Raw genomic sequence first — 12,466 nt, forward strand, 5'->3', positions numbered from 1 at the left:
TCTAGAAAAAGTCTTTTCAGAAGGACTCATTAAACCCAGAGTTAAAATGCACTAGGTCACCTCAGTATCAAGAAAATGGCAAATGTATGAAGTAAAACACAAATTAAAACAAATAATTCAGCTGGATGCCTCAAATCTGCTCAATATCTTTTAAATAATTATCTTGAGAAACAATACCCACCAGTATTTTTTTCAGGACTGAGACCTAAGTCAGTATCTTAACATTTTGTAAACTCTAGCACCTTCTATAATATAGATGAGCATTAAAGCAAAATTCTGCGTTGTGCTCTGTCTAGGGTAGGGCTATACTGCAAAAATATGCTTTTCACTACAGTAGAAATGTCAAGTTTACCAATTCACCACTACAGCTGCCTGGGAAATAGCAGAAAAAGGCTAAAAAAAAGGGAAAAAAATCTACAACCACCAACCCTAAAAAAGACACTGACTGACCCACTCCCTTTTTCTGTGCTGTGATCTAGGCATTCACCTGCAACAGAGCAAAATCAGGTCAAGGACTTGAACCTTTCACCTGTCATGGACAAGTATTCTGTTCTCTGATAATTCTGGGCTTTTTTTTTCCTGTAACAGATAAGGTTCCTTCTGAACCTGAAAAAGCTTTCACAATAAAAGCACTGTCGAGACACAGAAAACCAGTCTGTATTGAAAATGCAAACTTTTTTTCAAGAAAAAAATCAGTTTTGCCAAAAGCAAACAAAACAAGAATCCAAGTTAAATTTAGATGCTGCTTTTCACAAGCAGCCCACACAGTGGATATTTTCTCCTGATAAGCATTAGGTATTAACCTCTCCCTGTATCTTCAGAGATAATTGGAGCCAACTCCTTTGGAAACAAAATGAAATGTGGACATCTGTTCATTGTAAACATTTAGGATACTAAATTAAACCGCAAATTATATTTTTTTATTCCGTTATAGAACAAAAAAGTAAACATTTTAGATAAGGACGAAAGGGAAGCCTAAATGAGACAGACCAGACAGGCTGTGAAAAGCTGTTTGTGATTAAGACATTCATCTGGAAGATTGGAAACAGAGGAGTCAAATCTTGGTGTCAGAGAGGGAATAGAGGCCACGTGCAGTGACAGTGTGGGAAGGAATCACAGAAAAGCACATGGCAAATACTGAGTGGAAGCAAAGACTGGCAGAGAGAGACAACTCACTAACAGAAATATAATTCAGATGCTGAAGGAAAAAGCCCCTCACAAATGGGCAGGGACATTAAGTAGATATGTCAGGATAGAAGGTAAAAGATTAAAAACCCAAACAATCTGGTATCTTAGCAGCATGTGTAATACACCCAAATCTTCTCTTGCTAACTCAGCTGAGGTGTTCAAGTGGTTGGGGAAGACAAGGCCAAGGAGCAGAATTACTTGCAGAAAGGCAATGGGCAATGACAGGCGGGGCTTTGCTGTTCCTTGTTCTGTGTTTCAGTACTGTTTCTTGGGATGACCATCCAGAGCTGGACTGTCAAACCTGTTACTCAGGCTGTGTGCAGAAGTCACAAGAGAAAAGAGCTTTCTGTCTCCCAGGCCCCTTATTAATTTCTGACTGTTGATGACAGCAAACAATTGTACTTCTTCCCCTAGAGCAAACAGGAACCTGCAGTGAGAGCGAAGAGCCAGGACCCCTGAGGGCAGGGTGCTCACTGAAATGGCTGGAAGTGGATCTGGTCCTGCAAACACAGCCTCATCAAGAACTGCCTCGTCCAGTCTGCTCTTTGGTTTGCTCCCGGGACAACACTGAGCTGGTTTGTCTTTAAGAAATTCCTGCCATGAGCAAATTTATCACTGAAGAGTATGAATACATATGTTCATGGCTGGCAATTTTGACTCCCTAATGGTCAATACAAAACCCAATAGAAAAAGCAATCATACATGGCATAAAAGTCATGTGAGGACAATGCCATCTTGAAGGATTCATTAACAAACATTTACCAGTCCCAGAGAGATCAAGATTCTATCTTTTGATCTTTCTGATCCAGGAAATAATAATTACATAAATTGCTGGGTTTGCACAGTTAAGTTTTAACCAGAAGTGGCTGTTCCCTGTTGCTAAATATAGAAATGTTTTATGTTAGGCCTAAGAAATGAGCCTGAAAATGCCTTCAGGAGTCCCAGTACTGATTTTATTCTTAGCAAAAGATTATAACTTTGATGTGGTAATCAAACTCATAGTAATACTGACCTATAATGTTTTCAGTAAGATCGCCATTCTTGTAGGCAGGTATGTACATACACATTGCCCTCACAGAATCTGGTCTTCACAGCGACACAGAGCACTCACTACTTTAACTTTGAGTGATACTTATTCCTGGTTTTCCTTCATGAGCAGAGATTGTTCAAATTAGCTGAATCAACACTGATAGAAGCTCTAAGCCAAGTGAAAAGTCTAACAACAATAATTGCCTTAATGAGCATCCTTGTAGTGGAGTAAGGACTTAATGCAAAGAGTGAAGATCAGCTAAGGGCACAGGGGCTCTTCTGAGGTATTCATTTTGAAAAGATGATCAGAACACTCAGCAGAAATGCTCTTGGAAGAAATTTTAGCTCTCACATATGAGCCTCTTAATGTTTTTACTCTCAAGGCAGTGAGTGTGCATTGGACTGATCCTCAGCTTTGTGCTTGTGCAGTGCAGAATTTGTCTTCCTGTTGTTCACTACCTAGCCTGTAGCCACAAAACTGTACTCTGGACAGACCACAATAGGAGGAACCCCACAGCACCTGCCCCCACCCTACTGCATTTTTTACTAGGATCATCTAATGCAGAACCACTAACAGGAGGTGGCAAAACATTCAATTCAGATTAGATTTAATACAGATACATTAAAAGACATAGGATTAACTGCCAATAAGAGAAATCCATCTCCTCTTTTCATGTGTCCTTACTAGCTCCTGCACCAGGCAACAACACCTTAAAGACCTATACCATGCCATATACCTATACCATGCCATCTCAACCAGCCATGAAGAATTCAACATCAGAATTGTGATGTAAAGTGAAATAGTATTGCTAAGTAAGATCCTCTTGGACAACTGAGTAGCTAATTTACAAAGACAAGAACCCAAAAAAATCAATGTTTTCAGTTAAGAATTTTTCTCCTAGGAGGTCCAAAAATGTGATCTGACAAGTCAGTGATTGACTGCACTTTATCCATCCAGCCAAAATCAGGGAAGCCCTTCCAAAAGTCCATGGGAGATTGACACCAACACCAACATGTTGTCAGTGAAGGGTACACGAGTCAGAAAAGTTAGTGACTGAGGGTAACAGGCGAAATAAGGGGCTCACAGGGTGTCACAGAACATAGACTTCAACCATATTTGCACTTGCACAGCCACGGAATGGCCAGCAGCAGATTTGGGAAACCACAGTGTGTTTGCAAGAGGGACGGGAGGAGAGGCTGTTTCAGAAGGTGCCTGTTCTGGGGGAGCTGCCCTGCCTCTCACGGCGTTCCTGGGATGCTCCCGGCGGAGCGGGAGCGGCGATTCCCAGCCGCGGTCCTGGTGTAACACGGCACCCTCCCTGCACAGCCATCCGCTGGGCTCTGGGACACTCCACCATCAGAGGGTAAACCTCCCTAAAACACACCTGCAAAAACCACTACACAAAGACCTAGAAATTCCTGAACTAGACACAAGTCCCACATTTCACAGATGAATGGCATTTTGGAAAGGCGGCCTTCAAACTCCCCTGCATGAGGTGGCTTTCGTTTCCTTTTTGGTTTATAGCAACCATGGCTTACAGAAAGACATGCTGAAAACTTCTTGTTGGCTGGGATTTGTATTGCTAGAGATCCCATTTTCTTTCTTCCTTGGGATTTGTACTGACTCCATATAAAATGACTTGTTCAATTTCATTATTATCCTTCCAACCACATGCAATTTTTGAAGAAGGAAACAAGTGGTTTTGAGGTTTGTTCAGAGTTTTTTTTCCCTGCTATCAAAGATACTGCATTTGCCTGATTCCAGATGCTTAGTAAGAATGTCTATAAAGATGCAGCCTGCACAAACTGAATTCTAGAAGACCACCTATAGTGTAAAGGCCATGGCAAAACCAGGCATAATGGAAAACTTCAGATTAAAAGTTTGAAAAAGAACCAATGCTGAGTAACCAGATGCCAATACATTCTTGTCTTCCAGGAGAAGAGATGAACAGAGAAGAATAAGGAACTAATGTTTCTTTAAAACTAATATAAGAATTTTGGTCTAATTCAGATTGAATTTTCCTATTTTTCCAAATAAACCTGTATGACTTTTTATTTTAATGTTATTTGAGCTAATTCCTAAATAAAGATCCATATGAATTTAGTAAAGGCTGACATGTAATTTAAAACTGAAATATGAAATGGAAATAAATTGTAACGCCCTTACTAATATTTCTGGAAAGAAAGCCAGAAGGTGTTGGGAGTAGTTGTGCAAACCCATTCCTGGTTTGTTTGTTTTTTTTTTTTTTTCCAAAAGGACTAGCAATTTAAAGAAAGTAGGGAAAAAACATCTCTGTTATGCACACAAAAGTAATGAAAGCAATTCAGCTTAATATTTGGCAACAGCACTCACATGAATGCACTTTTTTTACCTGTTTCGACTTAAAAAAAGCAACACAAATTTAGAAGACGAATGAACTCATGATACTCTCCTCTCCTCATTAGAAAAATGAGGATTCCCAATGTCCTTCTAATTTTGAAATCTATTTTGCAGTACTGACAGAGAAAACAAGGAATTTAAAAAAATACTCAAAAACATCTATACTGCACATTCTGGACAAGTCACTGTTAGCTTATCCATAGAATCAAATATTATAGATGCTTCCTACAAATTTAAATTTTGCATTTAGGATTGTAAGAAGTAACATTATCAAAACTGCCACTGATTTTCTTTGCCCATGGCATTAGTGGCAAATCTGTGACTTCAATTATTCTCTCTTTGACTTTAATGTTTCAGGACACTCTGATAACCAACACATTCACGTTTCCAGTTATCACTGGTGAACACTTTCACTGAGCCTTTGTTAATGTCGCACTTCTAGTTTGGAACATTCCATTCCAGCTCTGCAGAATAAAGCCTAAGTTATTATTTTAAGGAAAAGAAAACAAAACCAGCAACAAAACAAATCAAAACAAATCACAGAAAGTCAAATTTTACAGCTTCCATACAACTCAGACTTGAAAACACATCATCTTTTATTGATCGTATCCCAAGGTCTTTACGCACCTGATGATCAAAGAGGAGGGAAAACACATCCCTCACTGCCTCAGGGATATCTTTTCTTATTTTACCTTTCTGATGTTTCATATTCCTCAACCTGTCTCTCATTTGAGGCATTTTTCTCGCCTACAGTTAAACTTATTGAAACTTCTGGAGAGATTGTGTTGCTTTTCTTCTTTATTACTATTTCAATTAAGGCAATTCCTTCCTTTCAATCCATTAATGCATCAGGACTCATCTAAGTTAATTTGTGATGCATTTGAACTGGAGGAACTCTGGCTGCACACCTTTATGAAGAGATTGCAGTTGAGAGAAAAATCAGATGCACTTGATGGAGGCTAACAGATCTTCTACTGACTTGTCATTTTTGGGGATTTCCCTTGACTGTAGTCACCACATCTTTTGTTCTCTAAACCGATTTTTACAAGCCATTAGAATACCACCCTTTGATTATTTAATTTTTGTAAAAGATTAACATCCTAGAGCAGTTAATGTTTTTTGTGAACACAGTGCTGGTGTGGCATTCTGCCATTAGTTTGATAAAATAACAGCCACTATAAAAGAAGTTTGGTCTACAAGCTCCCTCTTCATATGCTTTTTCTGAATAAAACAGTCTTGAACAGATGAAATAATTAATGCAGAGGACTTAAAACTTTTCTTTTTAAGACTACGTTAAGTCACAAAATTTAGACTTAGATCTAGATTTCAAAAGTTCTTTCTGGGATTAAGTAAGTCCCATGTTAAATCTGTTGAAGAAGGACTTGTCATCCACAAAACTCAGATATTTCCACCTCTGGGTAGTCTCCCACTCCTAACTGCCCCTATTTCCATGCAACCTTTGAAGTCCTTCCAACAGCAAAATCTTACTTTCTCCTATACCTTCTAGAAATCAAAATAGGAGAAAACCCAAATTCAGAGGGAACTCTGACAAATTCAGAAAGGTTAAGTAGATTTAACAAAAAATTATTCAGGCCCTAGAAAATCAGTCAGGATTTTCTGACTGATTCAGTGAGGAGCATAAGTTTCATTGTATGTATTCAAACTATTTGAAAATATATTTTAGAGATATTTCACAATGTCGATGCTCCTTATCCTCTATTTGATAAGAATCTCTTTGCAAAAAACCTTTGTGGTGTGCAGTGCAGTAGCACAGAGTTCAAAGCCATGTCTGCTTAAAGCAGGAGGCTGAACTTCCTGAGTTCTCCACACTTCTCCTTCAACATAAATTATCCTACGATCTCACAAATACAAATCTATATAGGGGGAGTAAAAAATAAAATGAAATACCTAAGATTTTTGCTTATTTTCTTGGGGAGATTTTTGTTTTGAGGACATTAGTGGGAGTCCTGGGGTTTTTAATACATTTTTGGAAAGACATTTTTTCATTTGTAACCTAGCTATAGTTGTGTTTCTTATTTACAGTCCCAGTCTTCCAGAAGAGGGAGTTTGATCCTTTGCTACAGTAATCTAAGAATGAGCAGCTGCAGGTTCCAGATATGACACTTGCAGGTTTCTCTTTGATGAGATTCAAAGAGTAACGTGTGCCATGTTGTCTGGCACAGGTTGAAGTGCTGTAAGACCACAGGCTACAGCTCACTCAGTGGGAAGAAGACAGTTGACATTTGAAAAAGCCAGTTTAACAAAGCTCAAACATAACAACATGGAAACCAAGAGGAAAAAAAAATGAAAGTTGAAATGAAGCTTTTAACAAAGCACAAAAATTTGACACATTTTGCTGTAAGTTTTGTCTGGAAGCTGAAAATTCTTGAAACTCTCAGAGCAGGGATGCCAAACAAACCCTGTTTTCTGGTGGCTGGTTCACACAGATTATGAGTGAAGTATGATCATATAACAGAAGAAATTATGTGATGGGGTTGATGCAACGGCAGGAGCATGGCCTGGTGATCTATAAGCTTTCCAGCTCACTCTTACTCTTCTAGGAAATAATGCATTTATTCTGCAGAAGGATTGGATAACATTCTCAATATTTAATAGAGGATCCCTCTTTACTCAAGCTTCTGAGTCAAATGGGACAAATGGGAATGTTAATATGATGAAGAAAAAATTAATACTGAACCGTGTAAAATTGAAATACACAATTTGCATAGAAAAGTAGCTTTCAATGCAAAGAACAAAATACTTATAGGTAAAAAGGAGCAATTTGGTAAAATGAAGTAAGGTGATAAGCTCATTTTCAATGTCTCATTCTCCACTTTGGAATATGCCCACAGAACAGACAAAGCTCTAAAGGTTTTACTTTGCCTCAGTATAAAAGCAGATTATCTGCAGCCTACATACAACTTACCTTTCAGGACTCATTGGGCTAGGCAGGTCTGCTCCAGAACACTATAAAGGACAGTACAGGAGTACATTTCTACAACTTATGCCATAAATAAGTTCCCAAGCCTACAGATACACACAGGACTACAGAAAAATTTCTTGTGCATTAAGTTGTATTAAGGTTGTACTTAAAATGCTGAAAATAGAAGTGTTCTACCATTGCTGTTAGCTGTATTTACAGAGGAGGTAGCCCAGACAAAGAAAGCTGAAATAACATTCTAAATATACTTTCCTTCCAGCATGTGACTGCTCTTTCTGTTCTTTTTGTCCCATTATTATTTCCTCCATATAATGGAGAAGATGACTGAGAGAGAGAGTTCAGGGACTTCTCCTGCACACTGTTAGCATGGCTGACAGATTTCCTCCTCAAACTGAGCCTGTGAGCCTGGGTGGCTTTGCCATGCAGCCTTTTCCCCTGTTGGTGACATTATTATTTTGTTAGGTTCCCACATGTCTGAGGCTCCCATAGTTTAGGCAAGTTTCTCTCATACTTCAAGATTACCAAACTTCTCAAACTACTTATGTTTGGATTGTTTTGGATTCTTTTTTAATAACTTTCTCTTATAGCCAGAAAATCTTGTCAAGAATAGAGATATTAAGGAAAGTGGAAGCTGTTACATCTGTGACACCTAAAGGTCCAGTCACAGAGCCTGTGCCTGGAGTGTTTTGACATTGGTCTGTGTGTGTTTTAAATTTTTTTTTTCTTAGGACTTGAATCCTGTCTTTGAGCTGAAGGAAGGTAGCAGGTGGCAAATCTGACTGCAAGAAACCATGGATGCCAATTCAGGAGCTCTGAAACACCATCTAGTAGTTTCAAAAAGTGTTTCCTGAAAACACGATCTTAAATACCTTCATCAGTTACTTGAATTAAACTACATGGATGTGATCTAGCATTCATTAATCCATATTAAGTAATACATAATTTGTATTTATATCTGTGATGCAAAGTCAAGACCTGCCTAATACACATCTAGAATGAGGTAAGAAGCTGGTGTTAAAAGTATTGCAGGGCCATAACACACTATTTTCCACTATGCAAATGATATGCAAATAACAGCTACACTGAACAACCTTGGTTTGTTTTAGCAGGCTATTTAAAAAACAACAACCAAAAGATGCTTTTGCCCATGTACATAAGTAACAACTTTATAACAAAACTGTTGCTATTTATGAAGTGACTGGTGCAGATTCACTTTCCAGTCACGACAAGGGTATATTCTGAAAATACAACCTGTGGTATCACAGGCTAGGTAAGACATGAACATTGCTTCAGTACTTCATGCATGCAAACTTCAAATAAGCTGAATGTTAGCAGATGTGTCATCAACAGCACATTCACCACCAGGAACACCCTAAGCAACCCCATGAAACTCAATGTGCTGGACTTGTTCATAAGGCTTGACTGACACCAGCCAGTGCTGGCTCCGTGCAGCCCAGACAAAAGAGCCCTCATCGCATTTTCCAGCTTTCAGAAATTTAGTGTTGCATTAAAAAAATTGCTTCTTTCTAAAGCCACCTCCAAATTCACCCTTCAGCCATTCTCTTTCTAATCCAAACACATTCAACCACAAATCTAAGTTTTGGCAGTGCAAACCCAGAGCCTTTGAAAATGATAATACTGTGCTTGACTACTTTGTCAAATACTTTTTACACTCCTCAGGTTATGCAAATTACAAACACTTCTGCTACTGAGTGCTACTTATCAGCATGATATTACTTTTTTTTCCTCTCACCAGAAGGAAGAGAACTGATTTAACTCCTGAACGAGATGTTGTCACTGTCCAGCTGCAGCAGAAAGTTTAATTATCTTCCTTCCAGGCTCGACATCCTTAGAACAAGTGCATGTGTACACATGTACACTGAGATATATCACATTATGCCAGCACACAGAAATGGACCTGAACTGGACCTGTCTTTTCCTCTTTTGAAAACAGACAAGACTCAAATATAAGTTAAATTTAAAAACTGACTAGAAACATATCTAACTCATGTTAACCTTCTTCATTCATTCCAGAAGAGAGGCTCCTTTTGGGCCACAGGTGTGTCCAGTGGACCCATGACAATGTCAAGCCAAAGCCCCTCCTCCTTACATACTCTAACTAATACCATTTTGAAAGAAAATTTCAACAAAATAAAAAAAAAACAGTTTTTGTTTTCAGAAGGTATAAAAAGGCTGTTTCAGCAGCACTTAGCCTCACTATCATGTGGCTGAAAATTGCTCTGGAAACAATCCAGCCAGAACTCAACTGGAGTAAGGATCTCCTACTGAAGAGAAGCAACCAACACAAAGAAAGAAACAAAAATACTGTCTTGCACCAGATAAACACTGTTTGGGGCTTTTGGTCTTGTTAGATGCAGCCTAATCTGGGAGCTTTTTGGGGCTTTGTGCTGGATCTGCACGGATTTAACCTCTACTCTTGAGAGAGTAAAGCCAGAGTCCCCTGTGAAAACCAGGTCAGACAGAACTGTTGTTCATCAACAGTCCATTCCCACACTTCTAGAACACAAACTACCTTTTTCCTTGACATATACACAGCTTCTGTACTGACACATGCACATACAACTTGGCTGAGGTAAAATCTGCCTGCTCACTACAAGCTCTGCACTTTACCATTAAAGGTCAAGCTAAGGAGAAAATGAACCAAACACAAAGCAAACCAAAATGGGAGCTACACAACACAGAGAACTACAAAGCAACAGGTGCCTTTGGAAACAGGTTTTCACATGGAAAAGCACAAGAAAATAAATTAAAAAACACAAAGACTAAAAAAACAAGCATTGTTCTTCAAAAAAAACCAAGCCAAAACAATTAAAATCTAATTTTAAAGAGTACTCAAAATCAGATGACTTAATATGCTACAGTTTCCAGGTATGTGAACAAAACCAAGAGATTGGATATGACCCTTTGTTGTACGTCACTTCATTTAAAAATGTAAGATAAACATAATTAATTGGATTCGCCTTCAAAAAATTATTCTTCGATAATATTTTTGGCATAGTTCTCTTAGTCAAGAGAATTTGGAAAGGGAAACAGTGGAGTAAGAGAAGATATATGCAATGTTATTCTGACATGTAGAAAGTTACTTTGCCTCCACATCTGAAAGTACATCTTTATTATTTTTTATGCAAATAGACAACAAATCACTTGTCCAAGCGAAAAATAATTAATTTCCATGTAAACTGATATAAACTGCTTCTAAGGAGATTATAATCTCTTCGGTGCCACACAATGCGCATTTATTTCCTTTTGAAGGAACCACTTTGCACTCTATACCGGGTTTCCTTTTAGATTATGTAATTTTACTTGTTGTTGAGTCGAAAGGAGAGAAACACAAATGTTTTGGCTCTAAGCAGGGACAGTATTATTCCAAACCATAAGGAACCGTGTGCCCTGCTGGAGCAGCACACGTTTCACAAGAACAGAGACTGGATGATGCGGTTTTACCCTACCAGCAAGAGCATCACACATCTGCAGTGGCCCCCAGCAGGGACTGTCTGACTACAGGCAAAGGGTCATCTCACACGGCAAGAGCAGCCTCCAGCACGGATTGGAAATAGAAGAAAAACATTTGACGTACTTGGATCTGACAAGATTGAGTCGGTTTTCGGCAAAAATTGGTCACAGCGGACTCCTTGGTAGCCCTCTTTGCACCTGAGGAAAAGGGGATAAATGACAAACATACGCATGCGGCAGTGAAAGGTTAATCTCAAGGCACCAAACCAACCCTGCCAACACAGCTCCACAATATGCAAGTTATTTGCACTCTAATGGGAGCATGGTTATTACTGGAACACAGTGGAAGCAGGTAAAATCATTTGTGTTTCAAAAAATTTCCCCTCAAACCTTTCGATTATTTTAGAAACTAGGAAAACAAACATTGTTCTAGCACAACCATTCTTTTATACATCAATTCAGTGAAACAACCAAAGAAAAAACCAGTATAAAGTATGCATAGCTACAAGTAAAATAAACTCTTCAGGTAACATAGCACTTTATAAAGCTTCCATGCTGCACAAAACATGAGACAGACAACTTCTCTTTGGCTGTCTGAAAAAGCTAGCCATTAATTTTAATACCAGTTTATACTGTGCTTAGATAGACATCACCAGGCATTGTTTGCAAGCAGGAAGTTTAAGATGCCTGTGAGATTAGATTTTAAAGCACATAAACCAGAATACCCTCCTGCCTCAAAAACAAGAACTGGCTTTGACTGAGATTGTAATACTATTATTTATCTTGAAGCCTTACTTTGAAGAAATTCCATTTGCTGCTTTTGAACTGTTCTCAGAAGTCTCATTTTAACTAAGCGTATCAGAATCGGATCTTTAATTATTTATTAGTCAAGCAGTTTTTCAGAGGAAAGTGATGGACACTTTAATTATAAATGATAGCACCAGGGATTCCTTATCTCCCAATGCTCTTGCACATCACATAAGCAATATGCTCAAATCAGCATCACCAGCTTTCATTAGGGTTGACAACTGCAGCTTGAATGATGTGATAATGTCAGGAGAAGAAGTTATCTGTTCCTTCACAATGTTTGTACTCAGGCCTCCTCTAAATGTTGCCTTTTAATACACTTTTGATTTTATAAATTAATGGTTCAATGAGAAGTGTATCTCACCAGCACTGACTCAAGAACATTTGTGAGAAAATATGTAAAATATGTTCCCATCAGACCAAAAATGTAGTAAAAATCTGCAGTAAGATTTTAAACCCCCATACATATAATATTTCAACACCTCCTTTTTGACCTTTCTCCCTGATGGATATGAGGTACTGCTTAGGAGATCAGCTTCCTCCCAGTACTTGCCTGTCTATAAAATAACTGATTTGAAAAAACTGTTCAGGTTTTGTTTCATTCAGATCCCATGACAGCAGCCATAAGCTATCGGTCAATGAAAAAA

The 12,466-nt window shown here is 38.4% G+C and overlaps 1 protein-coding gene across 1 annotated transcript in view; it reads right to left on the reverse strand.

Moving 5' to 3' along the window:
* The window catches only part of NRG3 (neuregulin 3), a 332,377-nt gene that overhangs the window by 83,985 nt on the left and 235,926 nt on the right, over positions 1-12,466 (reverse strand). Inside the window, exon 3 of the mRNA XM_058810699.1 lies at positions 11,137-11,210. Coding sequence (XP_058666682.1) covers positions 11,137-11,210 — 74 coding nt within the window. The remainder of the gene's footprint in view (positions 1-11,136; positions 11,211-12,466) is intronic.

This window comes from Ammospiza caudacuta, chromosome 9 (assembly GCF_027887145.1).
Source record: "Ammospiza caudacuta isolate bAmmCau1 chromosome 9, bAmmCau1.pri, whole genome shotgun sequence".
Taxonomy (NCBI): Eukaryota; Metazoa; Chordata; class Aves; order Passeriformes; family Passerellidae; genus Ammospiza; species Ammospiza caudacuta.